General features: G+C 42.9%; 1 protein-coding gene across 1 annotated transcript; it reads left to right on the top strand.

Annotated features, from left to right (window-relative positions):
- Positions 1–12,176: 12,176 nt before the first annotated feature.
- On the top strand, positions 12,177–17,475 carry LOC137545500 (uncharacterized). Its single transcript, XM_068266820.1, has 2 exons — positions 12,177–14,472; positions 14,999–17,475. The coding sequence occupies exons 1-2, from the start codon at positions 12,880–12,882 to the stop codon at positions 17,015–17,017; spliced, it is 3,612 nt and encodes a 1,203-aa protein (XP_068122921.1). The 5' UTR covers positions 12,177–12,879; the 3' UTR covers positions 17,018–17,475.
- Positions 17,476–26,870: the final 9,395 nt, after the last annotated feature.

Here is a 26,870-nt window from a genome sequence, read left to right as displayed (position 1 = left end):
CACTGATCTATATCTTGTTTTTTCCGCCACCAATTAGGCTTTCTTTGGGGGGTACATTTTGCTAAGAGCCACTTTACTGTAAATGCATTTTAACAGGAAGAATACGAAAAAAATGGAAAAATTCATTATTTCTCAGTTTTTAGCCATTATAGTTTTAAAATAATACATGCCCCTATAATTAAAACTCACGTATTGTATTTGCCCATATGTCCCGGTTATTACAGCATTAAAATTATGTCCCTATCACAATGTATGGCGACAATATTTTATTTGGAAATAAAGGTGCATTTTTTTCCATTTTGCATCTATCACTATTTACAAGTTTAAAATAAAAAAATATAAAAATATTTCATCTTTACATTGATATTTAAAAAGTTTAGACCCTTAGGTAAATATTTACATGTTTTTTGTTTTTTTTATTGTAATGTTTTTTTTTTTTATAGTAAACATTTTATTTGGGTAGTTTTGGGAGGGTGGGAGGTAAACAATAGATTTATAATGTAAATGTGTTAATTTGTATTTTTTTTTTCTTACAGGTGTAGTATTACTTTTGGCCACAAGATGGCGGCCATGAGTTTGTTTACATGACGTCACTCTAAGCGTAACACACACTTAGAGTGACTCATCGGAGAGGGAACGGCCAGAAAAGGCGCAGCTTCCGAGAGAAGCTGTCGCTTTTTCAGTGGGGGAGAGGAATCAATGATCGGGCACCATAGCCCGATACATTGATTCCCTGGCTACCGAATCCGCGGCTGGGAGTGCGCGTGCACGCGCGCGATCGGCCGCAGGAGCGCGCGGTATCGCGCATGGTTCCTGGACGTAGAAATTACGTCCAGGAACCAAAATAGGTTAATCAGAGGGATGGAAGATCTCACTTACCAAGAAAGGTTGGACAAACAGGGTTTATTTAGCTTGGAAAAAAGGCGACTGAGAGGTGACCTGATTAACATGTATAAATACATCAGAGGGCAATACAAAAACTTGGCAGATGAGCTTTTTGTCCCTCGGGTTGTACGACGGAAAAGGGGACATGAGTTGCGTGTGGAGGAAAAACGTTTTTGCCATCTATTTAGTAAGGGGTCCTTCACAGTGAGAGTGATAAAAATCTGGAACTTCTCACCTCAGGAAGTAGTTATGGCAAATTCTATATCTGTATTTAAAGAGGACTTGGATGTTTTCCTTGCATCGAAGGGCCCACGTCTTTAATGACTATAATGACTAGGCAATTACCGGCAATTCCCGGGACAGTTGATCCAGGGATTTATCTGACTGCCATCTGGAGTCAGGAAGGAATTTTTCCCTTGTAAGACTAATTGGCCCAGGCCTTGTAAGGTTTTTCTCCTTCCCCTGGATCAACTGGGATACGTGCAGGTTCAGGATGGTGTTTTATGTATTTATTTTTGGTTGGACTTGGTGGACGAATGTCTTTTTTCAACCAAACTATGTTACTATGTAACTATCATTCAGATTCAGAGAAAATATTATATTTAATCAATCTAGTGCATTAAAGATTCCAAATTATTAGTGATATACAAGAAGTTTTACATCAGGATGATACGATTTATTGGCTAACTTAGATGTAAATAAAAAGTAAGGTTTCGGCAAATAAGCCATCATCGGACTTAGTTCCTGCATATTGACAAGAGGAGAAACATTCTTTTGAAAACATAAATAAATGTAATTAGATGGCTTAATTGCCACTTCAGGAGCTCTCATAAGCATGCTAGCTAATTTATGACACATAGATAAGACCACTAGCTTGCTAAACCATCACATACCACGTACTCCGGGTGATGGAGAGACATTGTAAATGGTATCATCCTGATTTAAAAAATTCTTGCTTTACTGATAGCTAACATGGTACAACACTCAACTGTTACTGATATACAATGCTCCCAATGTTCTAGGCCTCCTTTTTTTCACTGTGTTCTTTTTCCTTTTATTTTTTTTTTAAAACCCTCTGTGTACATGCCAATACACAGAAGGACAAGACCTAACCCTGGACATCGAATTCATGCCGTCAAGCAAGCTTTGTATGGTTGGCACACTGAGGCACTTGTTTTCATCAGTTTTAAGACAAATAGCCCAGCGCTCTATATAAAATTCATTAACTCAGATAGGCAAGACATATGCTACATCAGCTCTGTTGTACGGTTTCACTAAGTCAGATTGTTGCAACTGAAATCTGTTATGTTGTTAATTTGTAATTTCAAAGATTTGAAAGCTAATTTATGTTCTCTTTCTCAACTGACTGCTTACACATTTACTTGTATGCAAGTTGTACATTTTGTACTGTTTTCAATTTTATTATGTCTGCTAATAAAACATTTAAATCCCTTTCAGCCACCGTGTAGCAAAAAAAGGACTGAAAATAACTTGATCCAAAGCAGCTCAAGTTTAATCTGACTTTTCCTACTAAAATTATTTGATAGGTAAGGTGAGAAAACCTCTCCAGTGAGAAAAATCCAGAGAACAGAAACTGAATCAGGCCTATATGTCATATTAGAATTTATGATACAGTGGCCTCAATTCACTAAGCTTATCTCCTGTCTTTAATAACGTTTCAAGAGTTACTATCACCATGGTGATAAGGCATGTAGTATTCAGGAAACATTTTACCTCAGGCAAACCTAAAGTTAACTCTTCTGTCTTTAAAATAACTCCAGAATTCTTAAGTTAAAGACAGGCTGTTAATTAACTGCATGTGAAATTAACTACAGAGGAGATAACTTAACTACAGAGGAGGTAACGTAAGGAATGAAGAGATAAGATAACTCTCTAACACGTTTTCTCTTGCCTTATTATCTCCAGCATGATCTTAGTGAATTGAGGCCATTGTCTCACAAAATACTCACATATAAGCAGAATTTTTGGTATCAAAAAGGTGTCCCAAAAGGTGAGGGGGATGGGTGTTTTGTGGGGGAGGGGGAGGCCTGTATGTGAGTCAAGTGTGCAGGTCCCCATATACAGCGTATGCATTGGAAGCATGCGCTGTAACTATAGTTACCTATCCTCATTTTTCCTGGCAGGCCATATTCACATCTCCCACGTGCTGCTCTGTGCTTGTTAGAAGTCCAGGCTTCACTGTCTTCTTTTCCTTGGGAAGCCATTGTCCTTTCTACCTGGCAGCTTTGTACTCACCACTAGAAGCCATCTAGGAGTACAGTGCAGCAAGGGGGATAGAAAGGAGGACAAGTGAGTATTGATACAAAAGCAAGATTTCAATGTGCACTCTGCATCACATACATGGGTGGACACTAGGGGGAGAGATTGGAGGTTAGGCTTATAATAGGATCACATAGTATTAGGTTTTTTGAGGGTCAACATTTTTTGGTGGGTCGACCTATACGCAGGATGGCTTATACATGATACATTACATTCTATACGGTACACCGCCGTATATATGATTATACATTATATATGGTACACCCAGAGCCGGGACGAGGTCCTCCAGCACCCAAGGCTGAGACACCAAAGTGCGCCCCTCCATCCCTCCCACCCCAGCTGTCACACATTGATTACTATAAGACTAAAAGGCGCTCCAGGGCCCCCAATCACCTTAATCTCTAGTTATCTGGCTTGCAGTCAATGCCATGTATCCCCTTTTTTTTATTTCTCTCTGCTTCAAACACAATAGGGGAATGATAGCTGAGTGAATTTTGCGCCCCCTCCTACACTGCGCCCTGAGGCTGGAGCCTCTCTTGCCTCTGGCTCGGCCCGGCCCTGGGTACACCACTCACATTTTTGTAAATATTTTACTATATCTTTGCATGGGTCAACACATATATGACACTTTAATACAATGTAATGTAGAGAGTGTACAGCTTGTATAACTTTGTAAATTTAGATTGGCTTTAAAAGTTTGGATTGAGCCCCCATGGCGAGGATCTATTCTGCTGTCCCTCCATAACCCCTTTCTTCTGCTATTTTATATAACGTTATTATAGATTTCTTTATCCTAACATAAGTGGAGCGCTCTAGGAGCATGCAGTCATATTACCATTACATCTGCCTTTCATATAACACTTATACCTGCTGGATTACTGAAGGCTCTTTTCAGTGAATGTCTTTGTAAATTGCAGCGATCTGATCATTTGACAGTTCCTATTCAGGCGCTGCCTATGCTTAAATCATGCTCATTGTTTCATAAATAAATATATATTTGTTCCTGTTTAACCATTTCTGATACAGGGTCTTAAAGTGAAATTCCACTCTTGCTAAAAACTTGCATTGTCAAACAAACCTTAAGGTGTATTCAAGGTAGTTTGTAAAGTAAAAAGGGACACCACGGCATTGTCCCATCTGAAGGACATGCCTCTGTTAGCCCTTCGTTCCGTTAGAGGGGAGCAGCCCCTGGGATCACAGAGGGCAGGGCCAGATTTACCATAAGGCACTGTAGGCATGTGCCTACAGGCACTGATGATAAAAAGGCAGCTCACTAATCGGCGCTAAGTGTTAGCGCCGGAGTGAAAAAGCCACTTAGTGCCCCATAAGTAGCTTTGCGCACACTAACAGCTGCGCAAAGCTACATCATGCACAGCAGAGTGCACAGCGCACACAGTGCGTTGCGCCGGTAATAGTGCACGGTGCGACGATACACCTGAGCTTATGCTGGGTACACACAATGCAATTTTCTGACAGCTTTAATGTCAGATCGACTATTTCCAACATGTCCGATCTGCTTTCCAATCAATTTTCTGAATGATTTTTCATAGAAGTGAACAGCAAATTGATCGAAAAATTGAAATTAGATCAGACATGAAGGAAATAATCGACCTGACAGTAAATCTGTCAGAAAATTGCATCATGTGTACCTAGCATTACACTACATCTATGCCAGTGTGTGTAGTGGTGGATCCTTCACTTACCTGCTCTCTGTTTTGGATGGTCTTCTCTGCATTGTGCTGCACTGTTCCCTATTTGTGCCTCTGACGGCGGCAAGTAGCACAGAGCACAGTAGCACAGAGCAGTGGAGCTCAGCAGAGCTCTTTTTCAGCTATACCGAGCTGCAGCTATTCGAATGGGCGTTGCGGCCCACAATAGCGCTAATTACAGTCGGGAATGCGGAAAAAGCTACGTGTGGCCAGTCCTGATGGGCCTGTCGGCAAAAACGAAACTAGCTGGCAGCGGGGGACCAGAGGATTAGTGAGTGGCTGCGAGGGCACAGGACTGCTGGAGGGGGCTGGTAGAAGCCACAGGTGAGTAAAACTCTTTTTTTTTCTGACTTAAGGTTTACTTTAAATGGGTAGGTGAATTTTAAAACCTACAAAGACTGTTTTTGGCCATAAAAGTGATGGAAACATTTTTTCAATGGGTCTAATACCTGGACAGGGGCATGCCGGAAGAGGATCCATGCCAAGAGTCCCACCAAAAATTAGCGCAAAAGTCATGTTTTAAAGGGCAGAAATCACACTATGCACAGCTCTGGGTGTCAATGGACTGTGGAGTGTCTCACACAGAGAAATGCAATAGTGCTGTCAGAATGCAGTCAAATAATAATACACTTGTGTGGTTCTGTGCCTGCAACTTAATGAGGCAGCAGCAGTAGTGTGCACAGCTCTGGGTGTCAGTGGGCTGTGGAGCGTCACACACACACAAAAAAAACCAGGAGACTGATGTGCTAGCCCTCAAAAGGCCTGTTTGGAGGTGAGGAGCAAGAACACAGGCTTAGCTAATGCTTTCCCTACCTATCTGCAGCAAGTCTGACCTGCTCTCACTAACAGATGAATCCACTATGGCCACCGCTACTGCTTTTTGATAGGGGGTGGAGCTGATTGGCTGCCATTTGTCTGCTGACTGTGAGATAAGGGCTCAATGTTTAGCTCAATGATAATGTATAGAGAGCGAATCGAACACGCCAAATGTTCGCTGTTCACCACAAATGCAAACAGTGGATGTTCGCAGAACACTGCTCGCTGGCAAACTGTTCAGGCCATCGCTACCGGTAAGCAGACTCCTAGTGAAACATAGAAAATGTGAAGTCTACCCTCTGTGTATGTATGGGTTTTATCCATCAGCAGGTACTGATCAAGCTTTTCATTGGTTCTAACTTCTAACCCAGTGGGAATGTGTCTGCTTTGCATCTATGTTTCTTGTAATACATACAGCAATAAAGCATTATCCTTTTCATATAGATGGTTTTGGTGCTTCTTCAAGTAAACCTTGAGTGAGAAAACTGGCGTTGGGTTTGACACTTTCCTATGGAGAGGGAAGGCTCTGGATCCTATACAGTATTCCCAGTCCTCTCTCGGGCTCTTCGTTCCCCTGCTGTCAGTGTCTGCCATTCAAATTTACCACTGACTGTGTCTTCGGCCCTCTTCGGACAGGCTTCTGAAGTACTCAGGTTTCCAAGTATTTTCACAGACAAGCATCTCTGTACTGCGCGCACACAAGTCTGCTCTCTAGCACGGACGAAGTACAGAGCGTTTTGTCTTTGGAAGTACTCGAGGACCCGAGTACTTCCCAAGCCTTCCGAGTATACCCAAGGGCTTCTTCAACATTAATGTCAGACCGCTGCAATGGGGGGCTTGGAGATGGAACAAGGGGGACACAGGGGGGCATTTATCAAGACTGAGACAAAATATTGGTAGGTTTTTAGAAATCCGCGCAGAACTGTCTCATACATCTTAAGAAATAACTAGATAGTGCAGTTTCCTTCTAAAATTGTTGTAATATATGAAGAGCTAGGAAGGTCTCTCAGTGTGTGAGGTGAAGTGCTGTTGCTGAGGTATCCAATACATCTGCTGTATTGATACAGGAAGGCTATATGAAGAATTCAGTAGGGGGGAGCACCTCAAAATCATGCCTAGGCTAGCCTGCACTGCTGCACTATCTACAGAACTGCTATTAAGCACTTCTTAATCTGCTTCAGTTTAGGGATGGTTTTGCATTTTTCTTAACCCTAGTGCTGCTCCAGAAATTCACACTAAACTGCCACTATTAAGTAGGAATTCAGAAGTTTATTATTATCATGCTAAACAGTTCCTCAGCTGGCTAGAACTGTTTAAGAAGAAAAAACTGTCGGTAATGCTTTGATAAATCCACAAAAAGGACTGAGAAGGTTCTATTGCATTGTGAGTATGTAACTTTCTTTTTTGCCCCACTACAGGTACCCTTTAACACAAACTTACAATGAAAATTAAAAACCACTTTCTACCAGAGGAGAGGACGTGAAAATACGTTGTTCCACTCTCCTCTCTATAAGCTATAATGGAGAAAAATTGATAATGTATTCTTTTCCTTATTTGTCCTTTAAAATGCATAGAAAAAAACGAGGTAATTACAAAAAATATAATACTGTATATATATCACCCTACCACCCACAAAAAGCCTAATTTGTCCTGAATATAGAGAAATATAGAGAAAAATATAGAGAAAAATCATTTAGATTTGGTAGGTAGTGATAAAGGTATTGCCAAAGTAATCAAAGCTGCGCTGAACTGTGAAAAAGAACCCCAGAAGCAAAGGGGTTTTAACTAATGAGACAAGTTGTGCAGCACCGATCAGATAGCAGCCAGGGCGATCAGACTTCCCCCCTTTTTTCCCCACTAGGGGGATGTCCTGCTGGGGGGGTCTGATCGCCGCCGGCTGCTTGCGCTTGCGCGGGGGGGGGGGGCTCTTCAAAGCCCCCCTCCGCAGCGCTTCCTGGCCTCCTTCCCCTTCCCTCTCTCTCCCTCCCCCTGTGAGCGGCGCAGGACGGATTTCCGTCCTGTGCCTGATGGGATAGGCTTTAGATGCCGGCGATCCCCGGCCAATCAGAGGCCGGGGATCGCCGATCTCCTCTACGGCGCTGCTGCGCAGCAGCGCCGTATATATGTAAACACCGGGGAAGATTTTCCCCGCGTGTTTACATTTACCCTGCGAGCCGCGATCGGCGGCTCGCAGGATGTTCACGGAGACACCCTCCGTGAACTGACATGGAACGGCCGCTCATATCCATGGAATCCACTTCAGGACTCAGGGGCGTACTTAAGCGTACGCAGAATCCTGAAGTGGTTAAAGTGTAAACAGCAGCCATGTCAGCGTATTTAAAATCCAGCCCATTCAGCTCCCACACAGACAAATGATGACCTTTTGAACTTTTCATCAGCCGCATAGACCTTTTATGGCCTGTAATTGTTCGGAAAAGTTGTCTCTGCATTAAATCTGACTGATTCAGCTGTGTAGATAAAGCACTGTTTTGTTAACCCTGGGGATTGGAAACAATAAAAGAACAGACATGTCCAGATGCACGACAAGGGACAAGGGACGGCTGCAGTGGAGGGAAGAGGAGACCTGACCTGCTGGTAAAAGCTGGTGCCCAAACTACGTAATCCCCTTCAGTTACAACAACTCGAGGAGGGGGCGGGGGATGGTGGCAGAATAGCATTAACACCACCGAGGAGTTTGCCTGCAGCTGGGTGAGCCATCTATCAGCTTTACCCAGTGCTGAAATTTGGCTGCGGCCATTTCAAATGTCTGCACCAGATTCGGGTAAGACGGAAATAGCCGTACTCAATCATCCTTGACCCGAACGAACAGCCGTTCGGGGGGGGGGGGGGGGGGGTACACAGCGCTGGATTGGGGAGCACCCCAGGGGACGGGAGAAGCCTCGTTAGGACCCAGGGGCTTTTAAGGGAGAAAGAGGAGGCGGAGGAAGACAGTGTGGAGGCGATTGCTGCTGAGGGGGCTTCGTCTCTGGTACACTTTAAGCAGTAGTATGGTTTGTAGTTACATCCCCGGTACTTTATATGTTTATCTCATCATGTCGCATGTTCAGGTGCACTTTAAGTTACTTTTTTTTTTTATTACAAAACTGGCATCGGGGGCGCGTCTGCTTTAATGATTTCTTAACAGTCAAATAGTTCCACCAATTTTTAGAAATATCACAGTGCTTCGCAGAACGCCAGGGAAGAAAGCAATCCATCAATCTAAAATTGATCAAATGGAGACGGAACAGAACATACGACAAAGAGAATATTAAGTTCTGGGTGGAATAAGTTTACAGGGTGTCAGGCTGTATTCTAAAGACCTGCATTAGATCGTCACCAGTTGCGGCCCGGGGAAATAATTGCTTTCCATTTCAGTGAACAAGTATAGATTTAGTTATTTTCATTTGTGACAGTGAATGAAGGAAATTGCCTCGCGTCTCCGAGAATTGTGCACTGTCAACTTGACACATGCGGTGGCAGCTTGTCCGTGGAGTTTTACCTGCTGTGACATAATAAGACGAATGTGCTTTCCGCTCATCACAGCGCAACTGATACATATGGATACACACTTTCACAGCTTTGCTTTCGTGACATTCACTTTTCTCTATGTGTGGGTGAAACTTTTAACAAACTGAAGTAACCAAACCGATATCATTTAGAGAAAGCTGAGTCCAGGCAAAGCTAATCTGATTCTACAGTGACGAGAAAAAGAAAAATACACCCACCTTCAGTTCTAAGATTTTGCATATCAGGACTTAAAGTGAACCCGAGGTGAAAATAAACTGATGAGATAAACAATTATATTTATCCTCCTATTATTCCTAAAAATGACTTTTTTAAGTATCTCATTATATATTATATTTTAACATTTGCAAAGTAGGTTGAATGTTTTACTGTCTCTAATCACTGGCCGCCTATTAAGGGCTCGATTCACAAAGCGGTGCTAACCCAGTTAGAGACTTTAGGCATGACAACCATTGCACCACGCTGGTGAAAAGCCAGTTTAGGGGCTCGATTCACCAAGCGGTGCAAAGTGTTTGCACGCTGGTGAAAAGGCCCTTATCACGCCTAAACTCACTTTAGGCATGATAAGAAGAAACTCGCGCGAAGTTGCCGCGCGCAAAGTTTTGCGCGCGCAACCGCGCACGTGCGCGCGCAGCGTCCCCGCTTCGCGCGAAGCTCCCATTAAGCCCTATGGGACTTTGCGCGCGCTCTCACGCGCGAACGCGCGAACGCGCGTACGCGCGGTAACTTCGCGCGAAGAGCAGGAAAAAGCGGTGATAACTCAGTGGTGAAAAGGTCATCACACCTAAAGTCTTTTAGGCGTGATAACTGGGTTATCACCGCTTTGTGAATCGAGCCCTAGGTGTGATAAGTTTAGGTGTGATAAGTTTAGGCATGCTAAGTTTAGATAAGTGTAGATAGCGTGCAAAGTCCCGCACGCAAAGCAGCGCCATTAAACTCTATGCAAAATTTTGATCAGCTGTGCACTGCGGTGCTAACGCAGTTGGGGCCTGATTCACAAAGCGGTGCTAACAGTTAGCACCCTGGTGAAAAGCCCTTTATCATGCCTAAACTCAGTTTAGGCATGATAAGTTTAGGTGTGATAAGTTTAGGTGTGATAAGTTTAGGCATGATAAGTTTAGGTGTGATAAGTTTAGGTGTGATAAGTTTAAGCGCCAACTGCGTTAGCACCACAGTGCACAGCTGATCAAAAGTTTTACGCTAGCAAAGACTGGTGCACTTTGTATAAAGTTTAATGGCTCTGCTTTGCGTGCGGGACTTTGCAAGCGAACGAAACTTATCTAAACTTAGCATGCCTAAACTTATCACACCTAAACTTATCATGCCTAAACTTATCACACCTAAACTGGCTTTTCACCAGAGTGGTGCAATGGTTATCATGCCTAAAGTCTCTAACTGGGTTAGCACCGCTTTGTGAATCGAGCCCTTGGTGCTTAAACTTATCATGCCTAAACTTATCACACCTAAACTTATCATGCCTAAACTTATCACACCTAAACTTATCACACCTAAACTTATCATGCCTAAACTGAGTTTAGGTGTAATAAAGGGCTTTTCACCACGGTGCTAACTGTTAGCACCGCTTTGTTTATCAGGCCCTAAGTGTCCCAGAGTTAGAAAAAGGTCAATAGTTCATGTATTTTATCTCTCTCTGCCCTCAGAAGTTGTATCCTGCCAGAAAAACTTTTATGTAATTTACTTATCAGTGATATTTACTATATTCCAGACAAGCTGCCGACAAGGGTTGCATTGACAATCCAACACAATGGGCAGCACATTGAACACATTTTATAAGTGGTCAGAAACTTGTAAATAACTCATGAAAAAATAAAGTTACATTAAAACCAAACACACCATTGTTTTTCTTGTGAAATTCCCAATAAGTTTGATGTGTCACATGACCCTCTTCCTATTGAAAAAACAAAAGTTGGATTCAAAATGGCCGACTTCAAAATGGCCACCATGGTCACCACCCATCTTGAAAAGTTTCACCCCTCACATATACTAATGTGCCACAAACAGGAAGTTAATACCACCAACCATCCACATTTGATTAAGGTGTATCCATATAAATGGTTCACCCTGTGTATATATATATATATATATATATATATATATATATATATATATATATATATATATATATATATACATACAGTGCTGCTCATCCAATATTCGGGTATATCCCAGATAATCCAAACTTTTTCCACTATCCGAACTTTGAGTAGGATATTTTTTTAAATCCGAATAGCACTATCCGAGCACTATCCCATCTGAAATCCGAAATCCGGGTGGATAGTTAGTTCAGAATATCCGAGCAGAAGCCAAAATCCCTTTAAATGGCCAAAATCCCTTTTGGGGGCATGAGAGAGAGAGAGAGCGAGAGAGAGATATTTGGAAGCAATTTAAGCCTTTTTCAGGCCACTTCTGGTTTTCTACCCGGATATCCGAATCCGACCGGATATCCAGTATATTGGGTTCAGATATCCAAATCTACTCGGATACCAAAAAGTCTGGATTCGGATATCCGATTCGGATCCGGATATCTGGGTATCCAATTCAATTCGGATCCTGAAAAGGGGTATCCGAGCAGCACTGTATATAATATATATATATATATATATATATATATATATATATATATATATATATATATATATATATATATAGCACTGGCGAATCCAGACGGGGGTTCTGGATGTATGGAACACCCTCCTGAGACTCCTGTACCTTTAAAAAAAATGCCCTGAAATCGCTGAAGATGACAAGCTGGTAAATATGCAGAGGCTTGCCTGCAGGGTCTGTGGGAAAAACTCAGCTCTTTCCCTATTGTAAAGACTGCATGTAGACAGCTACATAAGGTATGTCACAGGTTGAAAAGTTTTTGACAGTCCCTAAACTCCAGAAGGGCTGCCTGCAGCTTGTGTGAGAGGCTGACCATCCCTTACATTCTCTGTGCTGTCACAACAGCCTCCTTTAATGTTATTTAACATTATTTATATTCTTTGTATTAGTATATTCCAGTCCCCCTGCAAGATTTAGTTATTTAGCATTTCCCAACTGTAACTCCCTGCTCAACAGCCTTGTCTAGATGTTTCTGCAACAGTTGAGTTCAGTTAGTGAGGAGATCCTGCTGTGCTTGTAGTCGCATCGTATTTTTACCTATGAATATGCTCTAAAAAACATCTTTGTATGCTTTCAACGCAAGTAAAGATACTACAGATTATACTTGGAGTCATTATTTCATCGAGTAAACTGCCTGTGGTGGTTTCCAAATCAGTGTGGAGTTGTACTGCTAAACAGACTGGGTCTTCTGGAGTATGCCTCACACATAAAGCGGGAATTCGAAACAGAACAGTAAAAATACGATATCTGCAAGAAGGTAATGGGATTTCCTGTCAACTCATCAGTAAAGGACTGATCTGCAATACAATAAAGGATTACCTAGCTACACATCAAACACAAATCTACAAAGAGTAAATAGACATTCAGCAAAAAAGTACAAGAATTGCCTGTTTGCCTTCCTACAGTGAATACAGTGAGTACAGATTGCTTCAGAAATTGTACATTTCTTCTGTTTGGGACTATCGCTATTAAGTTTAAAAAAAAAAAAAAAATCACCCAGTGATAAGATTCATAAGCATCATATCTGCAGCCATAGAGCATGTCTATTTCTGCGCATTCTATTAACATGGAAGATGAATTAATGCTCGGTCAAGATGATTCAGATAAACATGTTGTACTACCTGAGAGACCAAGGCGGTCAATACATCTTTCTCTAAAGGCAAGAGAGAGGTATGAAGCAGAAAGTGAAGGAATGTTTCATAGTCTGTCTGAATTGTGGATAAAAACGCTGCAACACATATCTGATATTGAGAAGACTGGCAGTAATGGAGAGCAATTAAACAATGCACTTACAAGACTTAAGAAGACATATGAAAATTACAGGAAACTCTCTGAAAAATATTCTTCCTTTCTATCGCAAGTTAGTACAGAACAAGCGTCAAAAGAGTTGAATGACTTTACCACCGCTGATCAACAGAGACATGTTACGTTTATGGAAGCAAAGTTACAGTTAGAGAATAGGATAGCAAATTTGATCGAAACTACATCCTGTACCTCTATTTCTTCTAGACACTCAAAAAAACTGTCAGTGCAAGCAACCTCTCACAGATTTACTAGATCATGCAAATCGCTGCAGTCACTCTCCCAGAGGTCATCATTAAGCATTCAGTTAGTCAAAGCCCGTGCAGAAGCAGAGGCTGCGAAAGCACAATCTTATTGCTTTGAACAAGAATCGACTCTTAAAGCGGACGCAGCACGCAAACAGGCGGACGCAGCACGCAAACAGGGTGAAGCACAGGCAGAAGCAACACGTTTGCAGGCAGAAGCACAGGCAGAAGCAGCACGTGTGCAGGCAGAAGCACAGGCAGAAGCAACACGTGTGCAGGCAGAAGCAACACGTGTGCAGGCAGAGACAGAGGCCCAGTTAGAACTTCTGCAAAAGAAAAGAGAAGAAGCAGCAGCTCTAGCAAGGTTAAAGGTCTTCGAACAAGCTGTGGAAGAGGAAGAAGGAATTAATTACCCTAGCCTAAAGTCTGCTGATGATCCTGCTAAACGAACTTTGCAATTTGTTATGAACCAGAACAATGGATATACTCCCCTGCATACAGCTGAAGTCTCTACACCTACCTGTTCAGCAAGTAAGCAGCCAGAATGCATACCATTAAAACATGAATCTCAGCTTAACACTGTACCTTTGAAGGATTCTGCTATGCTGTCCAACACTACAAGTCCAAGAGAACAAATCTATACACCTTGTCAGACCTCAGCAAGATATAATCACAAAGAAATATCACAACCAATTGGAACAAATCCCATGAATCTCATAACACAGTCTTTTTCAAGCTCCCATGCTCCAAACATCACACAGATCAAACCCTCGCCTGGAGTAAACACATCTGCATCTCCATTCTCTCCATCACCACTGGAACAGCACAAGCCACATACTGTCTGCAGTGGTGACGCATTTCCACGTACAGAAATAAAATCAGAAAAGTCTGAAATTGAAGAAGTTGGCAAGTATATGATTCGCCGAGAGCTTCTTAACTCTGGACTAACGAAATTTGATGATCAACCAGAAAACTACAGAGGTTGGCGAGCTACATTCAAGACTATAATCCAGAACCTGGAGATTGAGCCTATAGGAGAACTTGACCTACTTATCAAATGGTTGGGACCGCAGTCATCAGAACAAGTTAACCACCCTGGCGTTCTGATTAAATCGCCAGGGTGGCTGCGGGAGGGTTTTTTTTAAATAAAAAAAAACTATTTCATGCAGCCAACTGAAAGTTGGCTGCATGAAAGCCCACTAGAGGGCGCTCCGGAGGCGATCTTCCGATCGCCTCCGGCGCCCAGAATAAACAAGGAAGGCCGCAATGAGCGGCCTTCCTTGTTTTGCTTATATCGTCGCCATAGCGACGAGCGGAGTGACGTCATCGACGTCAGCCGACGTCCTGACGTCAGCCGCCTCCGATCCAGCCCTTAGCGCTGGCCGGAACTTTTTGTTCCGGCTGCGCAGGGCTCAGGCGGCTAGGGGGGCCCTCTTTTGCCGCTGCTCGCGGCGAATCGCCGCAGAGCGGCGGCGATCAGGCAGCACACACGGCTGGCAAAGTGCCGGCTGCGTGTGCTGCTTTTTATTTGATGTAAATCGGCCCAGCAGGGCCTGAGCGGCAGCCTCTGGCGGTGTTGGACGAGCTGAGCTCGTCCAGACCGCTCAGCAGGTTAAAAGACTGAAATCTGTTCATTGCGATGATCCAGCAACGGGTCTTAACATAGTTTGGGAGAGATTAGAGAGAGTTTATGGATGTTCTGAAGCTATTGAGCTTGCCTTATTCAAGAGACTTCGAAACTTCCCAAAACTGTCTAACAAGGACAACCACCAGTTTCAAGAATTAAGCGACCTTCTTCTTGAAGTAGAAAGAGCCAAGGCAGACCCACACCTTCCAGGTCTTGTCTACTTGGATACAGCTCATGGTGTAAACCCAATTGTACAGAAGTTGCCACCGAATATTCAGAGTGAATGGGCAAAGAAAGGATCTAAATATAAACAGGAATATAAAGTATCCTTTCCACCTTTTTCTTTTTTCTCCAAATTCATTAGAGACATAGCTACTGTAAAGAATGACCCAAGCTTTTTATTTTTTGATACTACAGTTCTTCCTTCAACACCTTTAAATTGTGATACTCAAGGCAAGTTTAAGGACTCACGGAACTCTATCTATGTCAAGAATACTGGAATCTTCTCAAGTTCTCAAGACTCTGATTTTAAATCACAGCAAGTCAAGGAAAATGATCCTAGGTATCAATGTTCTATTCATAACAAGCCACACCCTCTTAGAAATTGTCGTGTGTTTAAACAAATGCCCTTTGAAGAGCGCAAATCTTTCCTCAGAGAACACGATATTTGTTATAGATGTTGTGCATCTACAGACCACTTTGCTAAAGACTGTAAAGTTCCTGTCAAATGTTTTGACTGCAACAGTGATAAACACATAACGGCTTATCATCCTAGTTCTCCCAAAGAAGTGCTTCAAACTGCTCAAGCCTCAAAGACTACACCAAGTTATGGCGGGGAGAGTACTGAGGAAATGACAGCATCTGTATCCACAAAATGTACTGAGGTATGTGAAGAAGGATTCCACAGAAAGTCATGCAGTAAAATATGTCTGGCCAAGGTATATCCAGAAGGACGACCACAGAGCGCAGTGAAGATGTATGCTATCCTTGACGACCAGAGCAATCGTTCATTAGCAAGTCCAGAATTCTTCAACGTGTTCAATATTCAAGGAGAAACCTGGCCCTATACTTTACGAACTTGCTCAGGCCTGGTTAAGATATCTGGAAGAAGAGCACATGGTTTTGTGGTAGCATCTGAGTATGGAAACACAGAATTTTCACTTCCAACACTTATCGAATGTGATCAGTTGCCAAACAATCGAGAAGAGATCCCTACACCAGAAGCGGCTCTTTATCATCCTCATATGAAACACATAGCCAGTTACATTCCACCGCTTGATGATGATGCAAAGATTCTCCTTCTTTTAGGCAGAGATATCCCAAGAGTCCATAAGGTGCGACAACAATGCAATGGACCAAATGATGCCCCTTATGCACAGAAATTAGATTTTGGATGGGTCATAATAGGAGATGTTTGCTTAAATACATTTCAAGAGTCTTATGATGTGTTCTCATGCAAGACCAGCATCAGAGAATCTGAATGCACCTTTCATTCACTTAAACATCCTTTTAACTTTCAAGTTCAGGAGAGTTTCAGTTTAAAGACTTCATGCGATGTACAAAAGAAAATCAGTTGTAAGAACAGTTCTCATCAAGACTTTGGTGACACTATATTCCAAATAACTCGTGATGACAATAAGACAGTTCCTTCCATTGAGGATAAAGAGTTCATAAACATCTTGAATAATGAATTCTTCAAGGATGAAACTAACAGTTGGGTAGCTCCTTTACCGTTTCGTTCGCCAAGAATTAGACTTCCAAATAACAAGAAACAAGTTATTTCTAGGCTAACTTCACTTAAAAAAATTCTGAAGAACAAACCCGATATGAATGATCACTTTATAAAGGCAATCACTAGCGATGATGGAAAGGTTCGCAAGGTGAAAGTGAAGACAGCAAGAAATGGTAGTGTTAAGACTTTGTTTAGACCCATCATGGAGACAGTCTTACTCCTGCCTTCAAATGAAGATGTCTTATCTACTCGATCCAAGGGAACAGCCTGATATGCCTTCGAGTCTACTGAGTTACAGCCTTTCTCCAGTGATGGAAGATTCTTCAAAGATCTGCATTCAAGAATTAATGTTTATGTTTTATGTTTTCTCTCTTATTTTCTAGTCTTAATTATACATATAGTTTTCAATGTTAAATTGTATTATATATAGTGGTATCTACCGATACCAAGCGGGGAGTGTGCTGTCACAACAGCCTCCTTTAATGTTATTTAACATTATTTATATTCTTTGTATTAGTATATTCCAGTCCCCCTGCAAGATTTAGTTATTTAGCATTTCCCAACTGTAACTCCCTGCTCAACAGCCTTGTCTAGATGTTTCTGCAACAGTTGAGTTCAGTTAGTGAGGAGATCCTGCTGTGCTTGTAGTCGCATCGTATTTTTACCTATGAATATGCTCTAAAAAACATCTTTGTATGCTTTCAACGCAAGTAAAGATACTACAGATTATACTTGGAGTCATTATTTCATCGAGTAAACTGCCTGTGGAGGTTTCCAAATCAGTGTGGAGTTGTACTGCTAAACAGACTGGGTCTTCTGGAGTATGCCTCACACATAAAGCAGGAATTCGAAACAGAACATTCTCCACACCCCTCTGGACGGTATACCTATATCATTCCCCTATTCCCACAATCCTCCCCACCATGTTGTTAATGTTTTGTTTTTGCTTTGGCAATGCTAAATGTATTTGGTCCTGCCAATAAAGTTTTTTTGGATTTGGCTGGCAAGGACAGGAGACACAGTACATGCAAGTAGCCTCTGTGTGATGTGGGACTGCAATACAGATACGCTATCTGCTCTATCTCAGTCTCTCCACTCCACCTGGGGGGCTATCTCCCCCAGGCCCCCTTTCATTCAGTGATTTAGGGCTGGTGTCTGGTGTATACAGGTTTGTTGTTGTAAGGCAATGCAAAATACTAGGCTAGCTGATAAAACTGCAATTAAAGGGCAGGCAAGCTGTTATATATACACAGCATGATGCAGAGCTTGCCTGGAGGGTCCATGGGCAAAAATCTGTCTCTCCCCTATGTCAAGAAAAACAAAAGTTTGCTTTCTTAAAACAGAAAGAATTTGCGATATTTCAGGTTGGAGTGAGCTTGAGATGTCTCCTAAGGCATCACTGCTGAATATATACAAATTAACCATTGTACCCTTAGAAGCTAAACACACCTCCAGAACCGCTGGAATGCAATGATGTGTCAGCTTGTTAATTTGTACAGAGCCATAATAATCCAACATGCATACAGACTGTTTCGGATTGTTTGATCCTCATCAGTGCATGGCATGGATTAATTTGGCTCTATGCAGTAGGGCTTGTAACACCGAGAGGTACAGACTAACCAGCAAGCTCATGGTGACCCAGAACTCATTGGAGTGTGTAAGGGACTACAATGGTCCTAAAAGCCCCCTTACTAAGATGTTAAGAAAAACAAAAGTTTGCTTTCTTAAAACAGAAAGAATTTGCGATAATTCAGGTTGAAGTAAGCTTGAGATGTCTCCCAAGGCATCACTGCTGAATATATATCCCCTATGTCATAATGACTGCATCTTGTTAACCTCCCTGGCGGTAAGCCCGTGCTGAGCACGGGCTATACCGCCGGAAGGCACCGCTCAGGCCCCGCTGGGCCGATTTGCATAATTTTTTTTTTGCTACATGCAGCTAGCACTTTGCTAGCTGCGTGTGCAATGCGATCACCACCGCTACCCGCTGATCCGCCGCTATTCGTCGCGCCGCGGCCGCCCCCCCCAGACCCCGTGTGCTGCCTGGCCAATCAGTGCCAGGCAGCGCTGTGGGGTGGATCGGAGTCCCCTATGACGTCACGACGTCGATGACGTCAGTGACGTCATCCCACCCGGTCGCCATGGCGACGGGGGAAGCCCTCTAGGAGATCCCGTTCTTTGAACGGGATCTCCTGATCTCAGATCGCCAGAGGCTATCATGTAGCGAGACCTTGTCACATAAAAACGAAAAATTAAAAAAAAAAACGGATTTGCTGCCCCCTGGTGGATTTTTAGCAAACCGCCAGGAGGGTTTAACAAGGTGAACATTTTTTGACAGTCCCTAGACTCCAGGAGGGCTGCTTTCTGACTTGTGTGAGAGACTGGCAGGGACAGGAGTCCTATTACAGGCAAGTAGCCTCTGTGTGATGTGGGACTGCAACACAGATAATGCTCCATCTCAGGCTATTCTCAATTTCTCTCCACTCCTCTTCTCTCTGGGCTAGTGCACGCCAAAATCGCAATAGCAATCGCTAGCAATTAGTGAGTGCGATTTTCAGAGTGATTTCTGAATGAATCACTAAAAAAAATGCTACATGCGGTATACCTGCGATTTTGAAAAAATCACAACGCTGCTGTGGGAACACCCACATAGGGTAACATTAGCCAAGCACTTTTCAAATCAATGTTGATTTGAAAAACGTTCAGAAGCCCTCTTGCTTGGCACCAGCCCTCCCTCATTCACCTTTGTTTCCCTCTTTCCCTAGTGCTGGCTGGCTGTGTCTTCTTGTCATACAGGAAAGCTAAATAAAAGTGCAATCCTGGTGAGGCAAATTATTATTATTTAGTATTTATATAGCACCGCCATCTTCCACAGATGCATATATCCCTGCATCATATGGGTATCCCTTGCGCTATGTGACATGTGACATATTCCACTGAATTGTCCAAACTAAGTCTATCTCCCGTTCCTCTCTCGTAGAGTTGTTCCAGCGCTGTCCCCTGTTCAAATTTGCTGCTTCCAGAAGCCCTCAGAAACACTTGTGTCCTTGAGTACTTCCAAAGATAGGCAGCTCCGTAATACGCCAGCGCACTTTTGTGCATGGGCAGTATGGAGCCACCTGTATTCGGAAGCACTCGGGGACATAAGTGCTTCTGGACCTTTCAGGAATCCCCCTCTTAAAAATCCTGCGTTTGCCCCTATATATATATTTCCCTGGAGTTTCCCATGGCAGCATACTAATGGGTAAAGCCCCGCCCCCCTTTACCCTATGTAGGATGTCCAAAGATGTTAAAAACCCTCCCCTTGAACCCTATAGCATTCTTAATTTTTTCCTCGCCTCCAGCAGGATGCCATTGATGTTTCCAAGTAAGCCTTACCTCCGCTTTTGCGGCGACCAGTAGGTTCACACTCTCCTACTGGAGTCTGTATCTTAGGTTGATAAAGTCTCCTATAAGATACAGAACCCCTATGGATTTTTGTGGGGTATGTATGTTTATTTTAAAATTCCTGCGTGCCACTTTCATACTAAAGGTATGGTGGTTTCCCCTTTTATGGCTGATGGTTTACAGAATGTTTGCTCTTATAGTTTATAAGACTACTTACGAGTGCTTTCTGTTTGTGTTCAGACCGGCGGTACCCCGCGTTCGCGGCAGCTTGGTGTCGGTGGGAGGTCCCCATGGACGTCATGGAAACGTTCGTATCATCAATGAGTAGTGTTTGCGGCGACGGAGTTGGCGTCAGTAGGGCGGAGTTCCGCTTGCCGGTGAGTCCCCGGCAGTGGGTGTGTCATCAGTGGGTCTGAGCATGCCCAGAGGACGGAACTCCGTATAGGGCAGGGCGGAAGTTGCTGGGCGGCCATCTTAGGTCTGGGAATCCAGCCGGATATGAAGTCAGGAGTGGGAGAGGTATAAATCTCCTCCTGTTTCAGTCAGTCTGGCGCTGGATCTTCCGGAGCTGCAGGCGTCCAGGGACTTTCGCTGACTTTCTTCATTTGCTGGCATCTCAAGGGTGAGATTCTTATTTTTCCACAAGCATGTTTTTTGATCAGAATATTAATAGATTCACGGTTAAGTCACAGTGAGTTATATATAGGTATGTTTTGTATTACTTTCAGCCATAATTATGGGGAAAAGAAAAGAGCATGAGGCATCTAACTCTAAAGCAAAGTCAAAATCAAATAGGTAAGGCTTAGGTGAGTATAGTTGGTATAATTATAAAAGAGTGGAAGAGGTGATTCTTAAAGGGGTATTCCCTCTTTACAGATCCAAAGAAGATGGGACACACCATCAACAGGAGAATCAGCACCAGGGATCATCCAAGGATAGTGGTCCGTCAGGGAAGGACTCAAAAGACAAGGCTGATAGACATAGAGACAGTTCTCGGTCAAGATCTAGATCCCAGGACAGAGCACCTTTGAGACGACAGTCACCATCAATTAGACAGTCTGATACCGAAAGAGCCTCGGAAAGGAGATCCTATTCTAAGGAAGATTCAGTACATGCGTCTACATCTCACGCTGGACTAGACACACAAAGAGATTGTTGGATCTGTGGCAGAAAAGCATTGTTGAACAAAAAAGTGTGCGAATTATGTCATACAGATATTGCAAGGGAGGATATGGAGGTTTCTTCATTAATCAGGAAAGTTGTTAAAGATACAGTATCACAATTAAAAAGGCGCTCCCCCACTCCTGGTCAGTCTACAGATTCTTTCCCAGACAGCGGCTCAGATTCAGAGGTTTCGGAAGAAGATGAGGGTTTTGATTTTAAGCTGATTCCTGCTTTCATAGCTCAAGTTAAAGATGCTATTCAGTGGGAAGATCAGCAATCAGCCTCGGCAGAAAAGAAGAAAAGATATTATAAACATCTAAATAAGAAAAAAATTGCCTTTCCACTAATGGAGGAGATAAAAGAGGTGATCTTTCATGAATGGGAGAAAACAGTCAAAAAACCTTCCTTAAAGAATAGATATCAGAAGCTCTACCCTTTGGAAGAGGAAGATTTATATCTATTTGAAAATTCTCCTACTGTAGATGCTTCTTTAATGAGAGTGATAAGGAATGTAACATTACCAATGGAGGATGCAGCAGTATTTAAAGATGTGATGGATAGGCAGATAGATACAGATTTAAAAAGATCTTATTTGTCTTCGGGTGAAGCCTCTAGAATAGCAGTAACGCTAACATCTGTAGCAAAGGCCACAAAAGTCTGGATTTCTGATATCCAGGGGGCGGTACGTAATGGTAAGAGTCGAGAAGATATTATTACTTATTTAGAGGATTTGAAGATCTCGTCAGAGTTTGTGGGCACTGCAAGTGTGGACATAGTCAGGTCTTCAAGTAGATCGATGTTATATGCTATCATGTCGAAGAGATCACTGTGGTTGAAACCATGGGCGGCCGATCCCAATTCGAAGCAAAGTTGGTCAAAAATTCCTTACGATGGTAAGAGGCTATTTGGAGAAAAAATGGACAGTGCAATTTCTAGGGTCACCGGTGGTAAATCGGGGTTTCTACCACAAGATCGTCGGTACAGGAGACAAAAGTTTTTCCCATTTAGAAAGCAATCACAGTCTAAATTTACCGATTCAAAATCCTATAAGCCAGGGAGAGAGTATCGTAGACCTTGGAAGAACCAATCATCATTTAGTAAATCCAACAGGAACAAGGCAACCACAAACGTATCAGAAAACATGAAATCTTTTTGAGTTGAGGCCCGTCCACTCGTTTCCAGTAGGTGCCAGGTTGTACCACTTCAGGGAACGATGGGCGGGGTCAATATCAAACAAGTGGGTGTTGTCAACAGTGGCTTCAGGTCACCGGTGGCTGTTCAGGAAAAGTCCTCCTTTGGACAAATATGTGAAAACAAAGATTCCAAAAGACAATCGCAGACTGTTAACGTTGAAAGATTACATTTCAAAGCTTCAAAGCCAGAAAGCAGTGATACAAGTTCCACATTCAGAGAGAAGAAAAGGATTTTATTCGCCAATATTTTTGATAAAAAAGAAAACTGGAGACCTCAGACCAGTACTGGACTTGAAAAATTTAAACAAAAGCATATTTTTGCCAAAATTCAAGATGGAAAGTCTACATTCAATCACATTGGCAATCCAACCAGAAGACTGGATGTGTTCGGTCGACTTAAAAGACGCTTATTTTCATATACCTATCCATCCAGATTTTCAAAAATTTCTACGCTTTTCAGTCGGAGGTCTACATCTTCAGTTCACTTGCTTACCGTTTGGCCTGTCCACTTCACCCAGAACCTTCTCAAAGATTCTCTTGGCGCTAGTAGCTCTAATAAGGTTGCAAGGTGTACGAATCTTGCATTATCTAGACGACATTCTCATATTAGCATCTTCAAGAACAATGCTTCTGCAACATCAAAGAATGGTCATCAACATGTTAGAGAGCTTCGGATGGATCATAAATTATCAAAAGAGTCAGCTAGTGCCCACTCAAAAGATGGTCTTTTTGGGAGCATGGTTCAACACTATAAAGAATACAATTTCTCTTCCTCGAGAAAAAATGATATCCTTCCAGAGGAAGATAGAATCAATATCAAAAAAGACGGTCCTCTCAGCAAGGACATGTATGCAAGTTCTGGGGCTGATGTCCTCAGCCATCCCCATGGTGAAGTGGGCGCATTGGCATCTACGTCCATTTCAACAGAACTTTCTGAAGGCATGGGAAAAGATATCGTTGTCACAGACAATTCAGATCCCTCACAAAGTAGTTCATTCTCTGCAATGGTGGAAAGAGAAGTCCAACCTATCCAATTGTCAATCCATCACGATGCCAGTCTGGGAAGTGATAACTTCGGACGCCAGTCAGCTGGGATGGGGAGCAGTGTACGGCAACAGGATTGCTCAGGGTCAATGGCAGTATCAGACAGATCATCTAGTCTCCAATATTTTAGAGCTCAGAGCTGCCCTCCAAGCCTTAACATATTTTCTTCCACTTCTCAAAGGGAAATCAGTTATGTTCAGAATGGACAATGTCTCAGCAGTCTCATATATAAAGAAGCAAGGAGGGACATTCAGCAGTACTCTTCTTTCAGAGGTAGCTCCAATCATGCAGTTGGCAGAGGATTTTCTGATGAATATTTCAGCTATATATCTTCCAGGAGTTCAGAATCTTCAAGCGGATTTTCTGTCAAGGAATGCATTCGACAACACAGAGTGGTCTCTCCATTACTCGATATTCACAGTTCTGGTGAAGAAATGGGGAACTCCGGAGCTGGATCTGTTTGCCTCTCACAGAAATCACAAAGTGGAGAAATATTTTTCCAGGTTTCCAGATCCGAGAGCGGCAGCAGTGGATGCTTTAATTCAGATTTGGCCTCGCAGCAAGCTTTATGCTTTTCCTCCAGTCCCGCTAATTTACAGATTTCTGAAGAAATTAGAGAGGAGCAAGGCTACCTGCATAGCAGTCCTTCCGTTTTGGCCTCGCAGGCCATGGTTTCCACTGTTGTTACAGCTGAGCACTCAAGATCCACTTCCACTTCCGCTCATTCCGGATCTCCTCAGCCAAGGGGGTATAGTTCACCACAATCCTCAACGTCTACATTTGATGGGATGGCTTTTGAAAGGCGCAGGTTAACAGAGGCAGGTTGTTCAGACGAGGTAGTAGACACCTTACTGTCAGCTAGAAAAATGAATACGAATGCAGCTTACAACAGAACCTGGAAAGCATTTACAACGTTTGCAAAAAAATCAGGTTTCTCTGTAGAGAACTTTACCATAGCTCAGTTATTAGCTTTCCTTCAGAAAGGTTTGAAATTAGGCTTGGCTTACTCTACACTTAAAGGTCAAGTCTCAGCCATTTCATCAATATCAGGATTCCCATGGTCCTCTAATACTCTGATACTTCAGTTCTTCAAAGCAGCCATAAAAATAAGGCCACCATTAAAGATAAGATTTCCGAAGTGGGACCTTCCTATGGTACTGGACTTCATAGCCTCCCATCCATCAATGTCAGCAGATTCAATTTCTATCCAAAATTTGTCCAAAAAAACGTTATTTCTGGTGGCAATAACTTCAGGGCGAAGAATATCAGAACTTCATGCACTAGGGTGCAGGGAGCCACACTTAACATTATATGAGGATCGAGTTGTTCTGTATCCAATTCAGTCATTCTTGCCAAAAGTAACATCTTTGTTTCATCTGAACCAAGACTGGGTACTTCCCAGTTTTAGAATGGCAGGGGACAATAGTCTAGTACATCCACTGGATCTCCCTTCTACGATTAAAACTTACCTTCAAGCCACAGAATTGATTAGAGATTCAGAGTGTCTTTTTATTATTCCGTCAGGTTATAGGAAAGGAAAGGCTGCATCCACTAGAACGTTATCTAGATGGGTGGTAGACCTTATTCAGATGGCATACAAAGCCAAGGGCTTACAGCCACCGCAGGACTTTGGAGCTCATACGACGAGAAGTTTATCGTCTTCCTGGGCTTCTATGGGAAGAGTATCCCTTCAGACTATATGTAAGGCAGCAAATTGGGCTTCAGGTCACACGTTTATCAAACATTATTGTGTAGATCCGGCCTTCTTGACTTCAGTGGAATTCGGAAAGAAATTAATTTCCTCCACAGTACCTACTGCAATTTAATTGGTCTGTTCAATTGTTGTACATGTTTATATTAAAAGTGTGTTTTCAGCAAAAATTTAGGCCCACCCTTGTCTTATTCTAGTTAAGGCCCATTAGTATGCTGCCATGGGAAACTCCAGGGAAACAGGAAAATTATAATACTTACCTACAACAGTAATTTTCCTTTCCTGGTGTTTCTCCATGGCAGCATACGGGCCCGCCCTATGCTGTCGGCTCGTTATAATAACCAAGAATGCTATAGGGTTCAAGGGGAGGGTTTTTAACATCTTTGGACATCCTACATAGGGTAAAGGGGGGCGGGGCTTTACCCATTAGTATGCTGCCATGGAGAAACACCAGGAAAGGAAAATTACTGTTGTAGGTAAGTATTATAATTTTCCTGTATATATACATGTATATATATATATATATATATATATATATATATATATATATATATATATATATATATATATATATATACATATATATATATATATATACATATACATATACACTCACCTAAGAAGAGGGAAGGCCCTGGATCCTACAGAGCCATCCTGGTTCTCTATCTGTGCCGTTGGTCCACCACTGCCCCCCCCCCCCCCCCCCGCATGGAAGTTATTTGATCAACTGGTAGAATACGCCTTCTGAAGTCTTCTTCACAAAGGCTTCAAAAGTGCTGTGTCCTGAGTACCTTTAAAGACTAAACTCTTTTACACTATACATTGAAAAATGCGCTGCCATGGAAAAAAAAACATTAAAACGCGATGCATTAACTACCTGCCAACCGCGTCACGCCAATCAGCGTGAACGCGGTGGCAGCCCAAGGACCGCCCCACGCCGATTGCCGTGAATGGCTTCCTACAGGGCTAGCAGGAGATTGCGCGCACCGATGTGCGTTCATCTCCGCTTGGAAGGTGGAGCGGAGCCTTCAGTCTCCCAGCAGCGATAGCCACTCGGAGAATGTTAGCCGCCGTCTAATTAGGCTGTACAGTGCTGCGATCTAAGGCAGCGCTGTACTGGGGACAGCCGTGTGACACCGCTGTCCCCCTGGGACACAGGAGAGAGATAGGCTCTCATAGGCTGGAGCCTATAAGAGCCGATCACCGTCATTGGCTGGCTGGGGGGAGGGAGGGAGTTAGGGAAAAAAGAAGTAGGTACATTTATTTAAAAAAAAATATTTATACAAAAAAACAAAACACTGGGGGAGCGATCAGATCCCACCAACAGAAAGCTCTGTTGGTGGGGAAAACAGGGGGGGATCCCTTGTGTGCTGTGTTGTGCGGCCCTGCAGCAAGGCCTTGAAGCTGCAGTGGCCTATTTCCAGAAAAATGGCCTGGTCTTTAGGAGGGTTTAACACTGCGGTCCTCTAGTGGATAAAACTGATTAAGTATAAAATGGAGATAAGCTCAGGAGTGACAAATCTGACTAGATCTAGTCAGAACTGGAAGGAATCGTTGTGAGACCAAAATGGTGAGCCTCTGAGAGGAACTGACAGCGAGGTAAGTATGTAATATTCATTTGCAGG

The sequence above is a fragment of the Hyperolius riggenbachi genome, chromosome 2 (assembly GCF_040937935.1).
Source record: "Hyperolius riggenbachi isolate aHypRig1 chromosome 2, aHypRig1.pri, whole genome shotgun sequence".
Taxonomy (NCBI): domain Eukaryota; kingdom Metazoa; phylum Chordata; class Amphibia; order Anura; family Hyperoliidae; genus Hyperolius; species Hyperolius riggenbachi.
This window is presented reverse-complemented; position numbering and strand designations above follow the sequence as displayed.